Source organism: Lycium barbarum, chromosome 3 (genome assembly GCF_019175385.1).
Source record: "Lycium barbarum isolate Lr01 chromosome 3, ASM1917538v2, whole genome shotgun sequence".
In the NCBI taxonomy this organism is placed as follows: Eukaryota; Viridiplantae; Streptophyta; class Magnoliopsida; order Solanales; family Solanaceae; genus Lycium; species Lycium barbarum.
In genome coordinates this window covers 123,363,123-123,376,900 of record NC_083339.1, presented here as the reverse complement: position 1 = coordinate 123,376,900, position 13,778 = coordinate 123,363,123, and the positions used below count along the sequence as shown (strand labels likewise).

Genomic DNA, 13,778 nt, shown 5'->3' with positions numbered 1-13,778 from the left:
CCTCGGGTTTGGGGTTTGTTACTTACATTCAACGTTGTTATAACCCGTTATTTGAGGGTATTCCTAGAAGTACTTGTAGAGCCGATGTTATAGATTTGTTTAAAAAATATAGATTTTATTTGCGCCATGTATTTAATTCTTTAAATTGTAGTGTTTGTCTTACCGCTGATTTGGGTCTTAGTATTAACCATTTAGATTTTTTTGCTATTACATGTCATTGGGTTGATGACAACTGGGTTATGCAAAAAAGAATTATAGCTTTCTTATACGACGAAGGAAAAGGTCGTCACGATGGAAAATTTTTAGCCGATTCAATGTCTACTATAATGAGATTTTTTAACATTTATAGAAAAACACTTTGTATTGCTTTAGATAATGCTTCTAATAATACAAAGGCAATTGGTCTTTTAAAAAGAGAAATAAACCCTCATCTAAGAAATATTTTTCATGTAAGATGTAGTTGTCACATTTTAAATTTAATTGTTAAAGATGGTCTTATGCATTTTGATGATTCTGTTCAAAAAGTTAGAAATGCTGTTGCGTTTCTTTTTTGTAATGCTAATAGGGGAAGAATTAGAGATTTTAAGAATGCTTGTGTGGAAAATAACCTTAGACCTAGGAAAATTCAAGTAGAAATTGAGACTAGGTGGAACTACACTTACATTATGCTACAACAAGCATATGAGTATAGGATTCCCATACAACAAGTTCACAACAAATATAATATTGATAGTGAGGATTGGTTAACTTTTAGGCATTGGAAGATGTTAAAGAATGTATTGAACTCTTAGAAAATTTTTATAATGCAACTCTTGCTTTTTCTAGACAATTCTATCCCACGGTAACCGGAATTTTAGCCTACTTAGCGGAAATAGCTAGAGTTTTACAAGAGTATAAATATAAACCCGATTATCAAGTGGCTATTTTTGAAATGATAATCAAATTTAAGAAGTATTTTTTTCCCATCCCAACTTTATTTATATTGGGTTCCCTTTTAAATCCTTGTTTAAAAGTGTCTTATACTAAAAATTTGGTTAGTCAAATTTATACATTTTTAGAAATTGAAGAGGGAGTTCAACCATCTTTAGCTGAAGCCAATCTCGCTATTGATGATGAGTTTAGAAATTTTTTTACTCATTATTCTAGTTTGGAAGAACGTGCTACACCCGTTGCTCCACGCCCTACTACTTCTCAGAGTAGCAAAAAGGGCTTGTCGGGTTTAAAAGTTTTACATTCACAGCCAACTTCTTCTTCTACTGCAAACTTTGATGAATTTAACTTTTATTTGATGCAGCCAAATGTGGATATCAAGGATGACTTGGACGTCTTAGCATGGTGGAAGAAGTACAAGGCAAGCTATCCGGTACTTTCAAGAATGGCTCGAGATATCCTTACGGTTCAAGTATCAACCGTGGCTTCGGAGAGCGCATTTAGCCAAGGAAGACAACAAATTGGAGACCATAGACATTCATTATCCGGCTTTAGCTTGCAAGTACTAGTGTGCATTCGAGATTGGATTAGATCGGAGCGACGCAACCAAAACTCAGAAGCAGAGCAAGGCGAAGAGAAAGAAATTGAAGATTTGATAGCTAGTGGACCGGACTAAATCGAAGACTTTGAAGATATTTCCATGACCGAATATGATGTGGGGGAAATTAACGAAATGGTTCAAAATTGGTGATTTTATTATTCTACTATTTTTGTATAACTCATGTATTATTTGCAAGTTAAAAAAAATACAACTTGCAAATAAATGTTATCCAAGAATGAATAAAATATATGGCTCATTGAGCTTTCTTCTATTTACTTGTGTTCATATTTTTACTTTTATTAAGTTAGGAATATAAGTATATATACATATATACAAGTATAATATATATAGTATATAAGTAAGTATATATAGTATACAAGTATATATTATATATAGTATATAAGTAAGTGTATATAGTATATAAGTAAGTATATATAGTATATAGTACATACATACTATATATATAGTATATATAGTATATAAGTAAGTCTATATAGTATACAAGTATATATAGTATATAAGTAAGTGTATATAGTATATAAGTAAATATATAGTATATAGTACATACATACTATATATATAGTATATATAGTATATAAGTAAGTGTATATAGTATATAAGTAAGTATATATAGTATATAGTACATACATACTATATATTAAGTATATATTGTATATATAGTATATATATATTAAGTTATACCTATATATATATATATATATATATATTAAGCTATACCTATATATAGTATATAGTACATATATATACATATATATAGTATATATATTAAGGTATGCATATATTTAGTATATATATTAAGTTATACATATATATGGTATATATATTAAGTTATACATATATATAGTATATATATTAAGTTATACATATATATAGTATATATATTAAGTATATATAGTATATATATTAAGTATATATTGTATATATAGTAGATATGTATATATAGTATATATATTAAGTTATACCTATATATATATATATATTAAGCTATACCTATATATAGTATATAGTACATATATATACATATATATAGTATATATATTAAGTTATACATATATATGGTATATATATTAAGTTATACATATATATAGTATATATATTAAGTTATACATATATATAGTATATATATTAAGTATATATTGTATATATAGTATATATATTCTGTATTGCTGACTTACTGTTAGGCTGTTAGTCAGTAAATATTTAAACTTTAATTATAAAGTTGTATAACTATGTAAATATACCTACAATATACAAATAAATACTAATATATATATATATATATATATATATATATATATATATATATATATATATATATATATAATACAAAAAATAAAATAAAAAATATTTAAACAAGTCCAAACCGGACCGGTTCCGGTTTGGACTTTAAAACCGGTTAACCGGAACCGGTTAGGCGGTTCCGGTTTTGGAACCGGAACCTGTCGGTTTCCTAACCGGTTCCCGGTCCGGTTCCGGTTTTGGAACCGGAACCGGCCGGTTTCCTAACCGGTTCCCGGTCCGGTTCCGGTTGGAACCGGTTGACACCTCTAGGTTAGGGTGGCCTCATTTTGCCTTATGAGCTCCAGAGAGACTTCAAGTACAGGCCCGAGTCATTTGTAAAGCTAGATTTTTTGGATGCTAAAATCCAAAATTGAGCAGGAAACAACCCAGATCGTACTCTAAGGTCCCTAAACATTAATAATTTAATTATTAAAAAGAAAAAAAAAAGGAAGTGATAGAGCGATAACATCAGGAGTTGAGCTTGAAAGCAACCATCTTGAAGAAAGTGCATGTAATAGCTCATCGGCCTAGCTCCATGTGGTAGAAAAGTTATCAGGGCTCATGTGATTCACTAAAGTAACGAGACCTTGAAAGCTGCTTTTTCAAGTGTCAGTAACGAAATGTTCTGTTAATCGGAAAGATATTTTATGTCAAGACCTGATGATATAAAAAATGAAATTGCTTACATGAATGACAAAAAATTCTTATATGTCAACATTATTAATCACACATAACAATCTTTCATTATTATTCATTTAAAAACAAATTCTATTTTATAATCACCGCAAATTGGCGAGTTCTTCTTATATATTAGCTACCTGATGAACCAAAGGCCTAACACAAACAATAAAGAACTTTCGTTATGAACATTCGCTAGAACACACAAAACACGTGCTAGAACACACATACAAAAAGATATTAAAAAAAAAAAAAAAAACCTAAGTTTATAGCCTCCTGATTCCTGATCAATGAATAGGCATTAACGACCTTCAAGATAAAGGTTGGAATTGAGATAGACTAAAAGATATTAGGTGATTTCGTTCAATTTTTCGAGTCGTTACATGTTACAAATATGGTGGTGGAGGTAGCAGATACCTAATTAATAAAACAATAATAGTTTGGGGTGATTATGGTTCGATTTTTCTTTAAAAGAAACCCAAATCAATTTATAAGTCGATTTTTCAAATATTGGAACAAAACCAAAACAAAGGATAATTAAAAACCTAAACCAAATCACAATACACGCAAGTTGGGTCGAACACTGTCGCTATAAAAAGAAATTTTAAAAAGAAGGATATCTACACATGGCTTTGACATTAGGGCAAAACTTAATAAGAGCTGGTCCAGTTAGACGAATTAGTAGATAATCTATCATTTATTAGGGCATAAATTGAGGCTCTTTGTGGTGTTTATAAGTAGATATGGAGTAATTTATTACTAATGCATGTCTATAACAGAAAGAATTAAGCTAATAGGCAATTTCATTGCGTATGCCAAAGTACTTGAATTTTTGCCATCAATATTCTTGTTCACGATGCTAAGGAAGATCACCTAGTGTGTGCGATTGAAACTTTGGGTTGATCAAATTGCTATTGAAGGTAAATGTTTTTTCTATTTCTGTTTTCTCCTGCATATTGCCTTTTGTTATTTTTTTTATATTGGGTAAGTGCTTTATTAGTAGCATATAACTCCTTAAAGTTATACTCTTGCTTTCCTCATTTTATATTTTCCATATCATATGATTTTCTCGGAAGAATTAGTTGTTCATTTGTGGCTTTTAATTATTTTAATCTAAAATGTTACTTCAGAAGTTCTTTTTTCTTTGTAGTTTCTGTAATTAGGATTTCTTTATAAGTTGAAGTTGTTATTCTTACGATTCATAATGGTAATTTGAAAATAAGTGATTTTTAAACCTTTTTTTTATTGTGTTTTTTAAGTAAACACAAAATATTGTCTCAAAAGTATTTATAAATAATCTTGGTAAATATTATGAGAGCAAGGCTGGTTATGTTAGAGGGTGCGGAGGAGACAATTAATGTGAAATGTCTCAAATGTCACTTACGAACTTGTTTTTCTTTATTTCTAGATTTAGGAACATCATTTCCTCAATTGTTTCCTACAAAAAATAATTTTCAAAAATTAACCAACGAAACATGAAAAATTAGAGAACATTTTCCTCCCACCCTAACTTTCACTTTTACTTCGCCAAATTGTGATCAAATTAAACTAATTTTATGAGCTGATCAAACTGTTCAAATTATTCAGAAAGCAAATGAAAGAGATATTTTCGGTGCAAATGATGTGATCAACAACTTGACTAAAAATAGAAACAAAACCAAGTTCTGCCGATGAAGCTTACGTCTCCGATTTGTAATATGCGAGTACACAGTTTATTGTTGACTGACAAGCGTCACTTGATTAAACAAAGGACTTATAAACATCGACAACTTTCACTTCATAACATAAATAATTTATTATAAATTCCAACCTGTAAAAGTTGATTAATTAGTACTATTTTTACCGTGTATTTAATTTATGTTTATTGCAAATATTAACAGCCTGTTTGGTCAAATTTTAGCGAAGCTAAAAGTGTTTAATTTTTTTTAAAAGCGTTTATTTATAAATCTGAGTGTTTGGCCAAATTTTTAGGAAAAAAATATAGTGCTTTTAGATAGTAGTAGAAGTAGTTTTTCAAAAGCCGAACAAAATAATTTTTTTGAGAAGCTGTTTTTTTCAAATTTGAAATACAACTTAATGTTAAGTTTGGAATTTTCATGACCAAACACTGATTTTCAAATAAAGGGAAAAAAGTTGAAAAAATTGAATAATTTTTATCGCCAAACTAGACTTAATAAAAATATTTTTCAAATTAATCAGTGCAAAAAAGAAAATACTTTTTCAAGAAATACACTTTTTGCGAATTTTAATAGTTTGGTCAAACATGTTAAATAGTTTATAAACGGCTGATTTTTACGTCGTGATTACATAAAATTTATTGACCCTACACAGTTGAGACAATAGTTTTGCTTAAGTGTTTAGAATTGTTTCATTAGTGAGTATAACTTGTACCAGAATTCTGTTTCACATCTTTAATTGCTGTCTATCTGGATTTGAAGATACGTACAAAAGAACTGGCTGAGAGCACAAACTGGATACAGTGCAGGTAAAAGTAGAGAACGGTAAGGACTCTCTTATTTTTGTGGTACAGCTAATGCCTCTTTTATGGAAGTGTTAAGTGTTATTATTACATATTATTCTCTTCGTCCAATTTCAATTGTCGATTAGCTTTTTTCATACCTCTTAAGAAAATCAATAAATATACTAAGTTATTCTTGTTTATTAGATTTTTTTAAAAAAAAAAATTGATCAACTTTTTTAATGTTGAAGGTATAAAGCAACAGTTAAAATGAACGAGTGAATATTATTAATATTAATTTAAATGGCAAACGTATTATAATACTGCACCCCCACCCCACCCCCACCCCCACCCCCTTTTCTGAAACTAATTGTGGTGTTTCCCTTTTAAGTTCCCTTAACAAAAAATTAATTAGAAAAGATTTCTGAATTTTACACATTTTTATGTTTTAAAATATAATCTCTCTTTATTAAATATTTATTCTATTTATATGTCATCTCTATATAATCAGTGTGTTTATAGTATTCAAGAACAATTACTAGGGTAGAATAGAAAAAAAAATATAATTTAAGATAACTATTAATCCTACCTGTTTAAAATACGTATCAACTTAGCTTTTTCATTTTGGTTGAAAATAAGTGCCAATAGACGAAGGAATTAATTTTTTTTTCCTAATTTATTCGAATTTACACCACTAAATTTTTATGTAGTCAAAAAATTATATTAACTATTAGGTATTATTTTAATTAGGGGTACTTTAGTCAAAATAACAATTATCTTCTAAGATATTAAAAATCATGACAAGTAATTCGAGATGGAGTAAAATTGGATAATTTTGCCTTGCACCGCACGTGGACACGAATAAAGTGCATGTAAAATAGGAGCCATATCCCGAGATTTCCCTAACAGTTTTCATTTATACACGTGTGTATTCAAGTTGAAAGTCGTATGTAATATGGATTCTCACACAAAGAAGCAAACTCAGCATTAACTCAAGTGGTTGCTGGGAACCAGGAGATCACTCTCCTTTACTGTTTTATAGTTTCTTCACTTCGTTATCATTAACTCTTCCCTTAAAAACATGAGGAGAAAGAAAAGAGAACACACCAAAGATTGTGAATACTTTCTCTCTTTCTCTGTATATATATACACGCAGATTTTGTCTACAAGAAAAAATAATTGAGAGAGAAATTAGTTAGAGAAGGATATGAAGATCATGGAGGAGATAAAGAAAAAGATGAAGAGATCAAATGTATTGATAGGAATGTTAACAGTTCAAGTGATAGCAACTGGATTACAACTTCTTTCAAAAGTGATATTAAGTCATGGGACCTTTGTTTTCGCACTCATGAGTTACCGTCACGTTGTTGCAACTCTCTGCATAGCTCCTTTTGCTTTAATTTGGGAAAGGTACTTATCTTTATCTTTATCTTCCTTCTTCTTCTTTTTTTTTCTTTCAATATTAATGATGTTCACTATAGTTAATGCTTTGTTTTTTTTAATGTATCTGTTCTGATAGAGAGAGCTTGAAGAAAGTAACATGGTCGATATTTTTCTGGTTGTTCATGATCGCGTTAACCGGGTAAGTCTTGTTTGTTTGTTAGTAGGACAATAGAGTATGGTATTTTTATTGATTCTAAGAACTAAAAAGGTTTTAACAACCGCGTACGGGAACTTGAGCCATTTCATGACGACACATACGCCGTTCACTTTGCCACCTTTCATAATTCATGACAAATGTCTTCTTTTTCTTTTTTGGTAGTACTTTATATTGTGATAGAGTGAGAATTGAGATAACCACAAAGTGATAACTAGTGCTTCAACAGTTCTATGAAACTGAAATTGCGCATCATTTTCGACAATGCTCATAATCCTCAACTATACATAAGCCCATTCTTTTGTGGTGTTTTTTTTATCCAACAAAAGTAGATACAATTACATACAGTCCAACTTGGGAAAAAGTGCTCTCAAAATACTTCTTTCAACAAAGTAATAGAAAATTTAGCTAAGTTATAAGCTAGTTTGTTTAGGCTTCTAAAATTGTAAATTCTTTGCACATGACAAAATATTCTCCTTCTTCCTATCATTCCTAATGGCAAGTTCAAGAGCCATTCTTATAGCAAGAGTTTTGGCAGTCTTGCCGCACCACCATTACTTGCACGTCTAGCATCCACATGTAGACCTGTATCAATAAATAATACACCCCCGTTCCAATAAGCTCAACGTCAAATTAGTATTAAACAAAAAAACTGATTAAAAAAAAAGACTGTCCAATAAATTGGAGGTATATGTGTTATGATGATTTGTCTATTTGCACCCGATGTATTTATGGACCATGCATTAAGTTATATATATGTGATTAATTCTAGGCACGTTCATGTTTAATTCATATAAACTCAACAAGATTTTTTGGGTTAATATTTGGAATTAAATATGTATCAATGTCATGAAGTCGACCACCTATACGTTTTTTTCTAGTTTACATCATTTCTTTTACTGTTTAGCAATTGACATTCATATTAGGAGACTTTCACTTTCACTCTTTACTTTGTCGATTACCATATGGACTACTAATTTTGACTTACCAATGTTAATGTATACTCAAAATCCATATCTTGGTATCTGTCAATGCAATGACGTCCTTTATTAGCTGTGTTTGCTAAAATGAGGATCATTTAGGCTTGTATTAGATTCTCTGGGCCATGGATTAGCACTTACTAGTGCATCATGCTGGTAATACATAACAAGCGTGTCCTACTAGCTAGCTCCTCATACAGACTTGTCTTTATGTGTACGATTTGGTGATTTTATGTCAATAATCAATCAGAATGTTTATACCACTAAGCAATAAACAGCATTTAATTTGGAATCCGACCACGTGTGTGAGTTTATAACAATAATCAATCAAACTAATTGTAATGATCGATACTCCATGTTAAGGGCCTGTTTGGATATAATTTTTTTTTTTTTTTTGGGGGGATTCTTTTCATTTTTTTTTTTTTTTTTTTTCAAATAACTGTTTGGTTATTACATTGTAGTCAATTTTCACTCTAACTTGAAATTCAGATTTTCAAGTAACCAGTTTTTCAAGTAAAACAACTTTTTTCCTCACAAAACTTCTACATTTTCAAGTGAAGTGCATATCTAAGCACAACTACGTCTTCCAAATCTATTCTTCAATTTAACTTCATAGAGTATTTTTGTTTTCTTTCAAATAACACCCAATTCATTTCCTACTTAATTTCCATGAAAAGCTATGGTGATGTAACGAGCATATTTGGTAAAAAAAACTACCTCGCGCAGGATTTGAAAAACATACTAGTAGATATATTTGGTTGCCACCATTTATGGCAATGATTTGTGGCCAGTAACCTTAAGGATTTTTTGGTATTGATCACCCTCTTTACAATTAGGTTGGGATTCAGGTAAGCATCTTTTCAAGTATGAAATTGAACGAGCAAAGCCTTCTTGTTGCCTCTGGATAAGTGGTAGTCCCTCTGTGTCAAGTTATGTGATGGTATTTTAGTGAGCATGAAGTTCAAGAAAGTTTTTTTTTTTTTTCTCAAAGAAAGAAAAATGTCTTAGACAAGTAGTAGTAATAAATATTTCTTCTATATAAGTATAACTTTTTTTTAGACAGACTAAAAAAAAAATATATCACATAAATGGAACGGTGGAAGTAGTAATCACGATTTGCTTCCCTTCTTTAACATGATTGGCATTAGTCCTCCAAAAAGAAAAAGGAAAAAAGAGTAAGGGGAACTGAAATTGGTATTAAACGACCTCCTTATTAACTTTTACTCGGCTTCAACATTATCTGCAGTATTTTTACACTTAGAGAAGGGGAAATGAAATTTTTATGCGAACTTGTATGTCAGAAATTAAATAAGCATGTCACATGGCATTATTAGTATCAAATTCTAATAGGGAATCTTGGTGAGGTTCATCTCTTCAAATACTATAACAACTAACCTAGTTACCAACCCCTGAAAGTTCGCAAGCTATTGTTATCCACAAGATCTTTGTGGTACATAAAAATGTAACCAAGTTATAAATATGACTCTGACGTAGATCATTAAATAAAACTAGTTAGAAGAGTTACGGGTTTATCTTTGCATTAGCGCTCGATAGCAACCATGACTTGAGTTATCGGTCCTGGGAATACTCATGATACGGACAAACACCCTTTGTCCGCAGCCTAAAAATCTGCTAGTCAAAACCTTACTTGTTTCTATTATGATGGACAGAGGTGTACTTTTCAATCTCCATAATGGTGTAGGCTTAGTCATAGAGTGTAAGGTGGAGGATTAATTAATGGGCCAAGGAACTAATTAGCAGCCCTTTTGAATGGACCAGGCCCAAGAACATTTTCTAACAGACTCCAAAAATATTTTCTTGGTCAGTATTCCTCCTCTGTATTTCATTGCTGCCATATATTACTGAAACACTACATGTGATGCTTAATTATGTATTTCACAACTTACAATCTGCAAGTGTTTGTGTGGTTATATTTAATTTGGTACTGGCATTTTGCATAGCTTTTTAAAAGTTTTGTTACATGTAACAGGATCATCATGGCAATGGGACTTTTCTATTATGGCCTCAAAGACACAACTGCGACATATGCAACTAACTTCCTCAATCTAATTCCAATAGTGACCTTTATCCTCTCAACTGTGTTACGGTATGAAACTAATTGAAGTTTCCTCATCTATAACATTCAGATTTGGACATGAAATTCATATTGATCGAGGTCACTCGTGTCTTTAATTGTTTCCATTCCGGGTTGTATACAAATGTTGTAGTGTGGAAAAGCTAAGATTGAAGACGAAGGCTGGTAAAGTTAAAATTTTAGGTGCAATGTTATGCTTGGCTGGAGCATTGACGATTACTCTTTATAAAGGGAAAGTTTTCTATGTCAGTCATCACAACAAGCATCAAAATAGTTCCAAGGATCATGCAAATATGCTTCGTGGGACTATATTTTTGATGTGTAGCTGTATGTCCTACGGTTTTTGGTTCCTTATACAGGTAAACCTATAATTAACCAAGGTTATGTAGTTCAAAATCGAGGTATAAGATCGAGTAATTTATGATATTATACCCTTCTTAATTGTGTGACAGGCCAAGGTGTCCAAAGTATTCCCGTACAAATATTCTGCAACATTTATTATATGCATGATTGCAACTATCCAAAGTGCGATTGTTGGAGTATGCATAGATAGAAGAAAGGCCTCTTGGAAGCTGGGACTCAATTTGCAGCTAATTACTATCTTTTACTCGGTAAGAATACTTAATTATTTGCCCTGGCCTAACATACTTCCCACAGGCATATCACCGAGGTCTGTTCCATCGATCATGTTTCGCAAAATTTGAATCAGTTAGTGAGTCAGCTTGGAATTGAATTAACTAACATCGAAGCAGTTGCGGTGATTGATCTAAGGAGATAATATTAGTACCAGTTTGAAACGGAGTGGATTTAGTGTGTAAGTTACGGGTTCATCTGAACAACAGTAACTTTCTCAGAAACTGTATGTGTTAAAAATATGCTAAATAAGTATAAATAATAGATTTTGAAACCTAATGAATCAACTTGATTGTGGTAGAATTCCGAACTCAAACTCATAAAGTTTTAATCCTGAATCTGCCTTTGATTTCCTTTAATTGGGAGAGAAATTTATACTAATAGTGCTTGAACATAAATGCAGGGAGCATTGGCAACGGCAGCAACATTCTGCCTCATATCATGGGCAGTTGAAAGAAGAGGACCAACTTACCCCTCTATGTTCAATCCTCTTTCTTTGATTTTTGTAGCTATAGCAGAAGCTGTCTTCCTTGGTCAAGAGACCAGTATCGGAAGGTAAAAATACGATTTTTCTTCCAAGTTATTTGAAGTAGTACTTTGCTAGTCAAAATTTACGATGACAGACTCGAATTTATAAAATGCAAAAACTAGTACTAGCTATCTTGTTATGTTTAGTTAGCCACTTTCATTAACTTTATTGCTCTAGGCAGAATTAAGCAGTGTAGCTTAAAGATTTTAGTACTTTTAAGTGTTCTCTGTTGTACCAAAAATAAATTTAACTTTATTGTTGCAGCTTGCTTGGCATGTTTCTGATCATAGTGGGATTGTACTCGTTCCTGCGGGCAAAAAGCAAGGAGCTCACACAAATTGGATCGTCAAATGCAGGGGATACTGAAGCACCACCACCTGAAAATGAAGTAACGGTCCATCCTAGCCCTACGAGTAACATGGAATTGCCAATTTTAGCACGCGAAAGTGCTAAATTTCAATCAACAGCAATAGAAGTTGCTATTCCACCCATTCAAACACAAGAAAAAAAGGAGTGTCTATGATGGTCGAATTTTGTTTCCTAGGTTGCAAGGCCACAATGGTAACAATATGTGCAGCAAGAAAAACTTAGTATTAACGGAATAGAACAGATAGCACTAAAAAAACAATTAAACATTTGGTGATGGTGATGCTGTAATTTCTTCTAAAGATAGGACCAGTTTTGGTAAAGACACAAACGACTTAGTTGACTCCTTGTCCCTTTGATACTTGAAGAGCCTCTCAACTCTCAGGTGTTTATATATATAGTAGCACTAAATTAAAGAAGAAATTAAAAGCTATTAAATCTGGAGAGTCGACTTGATTCGGACTTGCGTCCTACTATGTACCCTGTCAAAATTCTTCTACTTAATTTTGTTCTAATGAACTTAACTTTGTCAAATGACGACATTATTAAGACACTGATTGATTAATTAGTTAAATGATAATAATATAATGTAATCACATACTGAGAAAAGCGAAATTTCTTAACTATTTTCCTCTTAATAAGTGGTTTATCATGGTGAGTAATTGTTGAGGTCTTATTGTCATTTGAGAGGACTAACCAAATATAGAGAAAGATTTTAGAAGTAATACTCAACAAAGTGGAATTCCTTTACGGTCAATAGTAGAAGAATTCATAAGAACATTGAAGAATCAGTCTTTATCTCTGTTAATATTTCGTTAAATCTATTTCATAGAAAGGACTTTTTAAAGTGGGAGATTGTTGTTGCTTGACGTAGTCATTAAACTACTTTTGACAAATTAATTAGAGGCATGATTTTTTATGCCACTTTAGTCTTTAGGCGACAAGAAGAGACAATTTGGCATCTGATCTGCTTAAAAAAATGGGGGAAACCAAAGTCAAAAGGGAGTTTAGCTGATGCCAAATGGATTTCCTTGATGATCCTTCTTCTAGTGATGTCAATCTTATCTAACATTGATCTTAACCTTACTAAGATGATTCAGCGACACGGTATGAATTATGACAAACTAGGCATCTTTTTTATTTACTTATAGATATTTCAAGTTTGGTACCGCTAATATCTAGTTGTCTTGGATTGGACCCATAAAACGAGTTCAGAGATATTTATTTGTCGGTGCGCCTACATCCTAATGCTGCGATTTGTTTTTTTTAGTTAACTCTCGCCTTAAATACTCAAACAGTTAAACAAAGTGGAGATTCAATAGCTCAGTTTATTGGTTATCTGAACTTTTATCTTATTGGTGAGGGTTTGAATCAGCACGTTGTAATTTCCTTCCCAATTACCCCCTCCCCCACCCCCCACCCCCGGCTTCATGTAATTAAAAAAAAAATAGTTAAACATATGAGATCTTTTCACACAGGATTATTATCTTTTACACCTATGAACAACAACAAGAACAATAACATATCCAGTAAAATTTTATAAGTGGAGTGTGTGAAGGATGAGATGTACGCAGATTTTACTCCTATCCTTGGAGGGTAGATGTACGCA

At 31.6% G+C, this 13,778-nt stretch overlaps 1 protein-coding gene across 2 annotated transcripts; it reads left to right on the top strand.

Moving 5' to 3' along the window:
* Positions 1-4,311: 4,311 nt before the first annotated feature.
* On the top strand, positions 4,312-12,613 carry LOC132632198 (WAT1-related protein At5g64700-like). Of its 2 annotated transcripts, XM_060348034.1 has the most exons (9): positions 4,312-4,431; positions 5,950-6,012; positions 7,126-7,379; positions 7,489-7,551; positions 10,537-10,653; positions 10,775-11,000; positions 11,094-11,252; positions 11,678-11,829; positions 12,068-12,613. In XM_060348034.1, exons 3-9 carry the CDS (start codon positions 7,177-7,179, stop codon positions 12,324-12,326), a joined length of 1,179 nt encoding a protein of 392 aa, XP_060204017.1. In that variant the 5' UTR covers positions 4,312-4,431; positions 5,950-6,012; positions 7,126-7,176; the 3' UTR covers positions 12,327-12,613. The 2 variants fall into 2 exon arrangements, with proteins under 2 accessions (XP_060204017.1, XP_060204016.1); XM_060348033.1 differs by lacking the exons at positions 4,312-4,431; positions 5,950-6,012 and having other exon boundaries at positions 6,944-7,379.
* The last annotated feature ends 1,165 nt before the right edge of the window (positions 12,614-13,778 follow it).

Bases quoted from the DNA above. Each gene is read 5' to 3' on its own strand.
- LOC132632198 (XM_060348034.1), top strand. From the start codon at position 7,177: ATGAAGATCATGGAGGAGATAAAGAAAAAGATGAAGAGATCAAATGTA. The intron at 11,001-11,093 runs GTAAACCTATAA...ATTGTGTGACAG, and splicing joins GTTTTTGGTTCCTTATACAG to GCCAAGGTGTCCAAAGTATT. The intron at 11,830-12,067 runs GTAAAAATACGA...TTATTGTTGCAG, and splicing joins CAAGAGACCAGTATCGGAAG to CTTGCTTGGCATGTTTCTGA.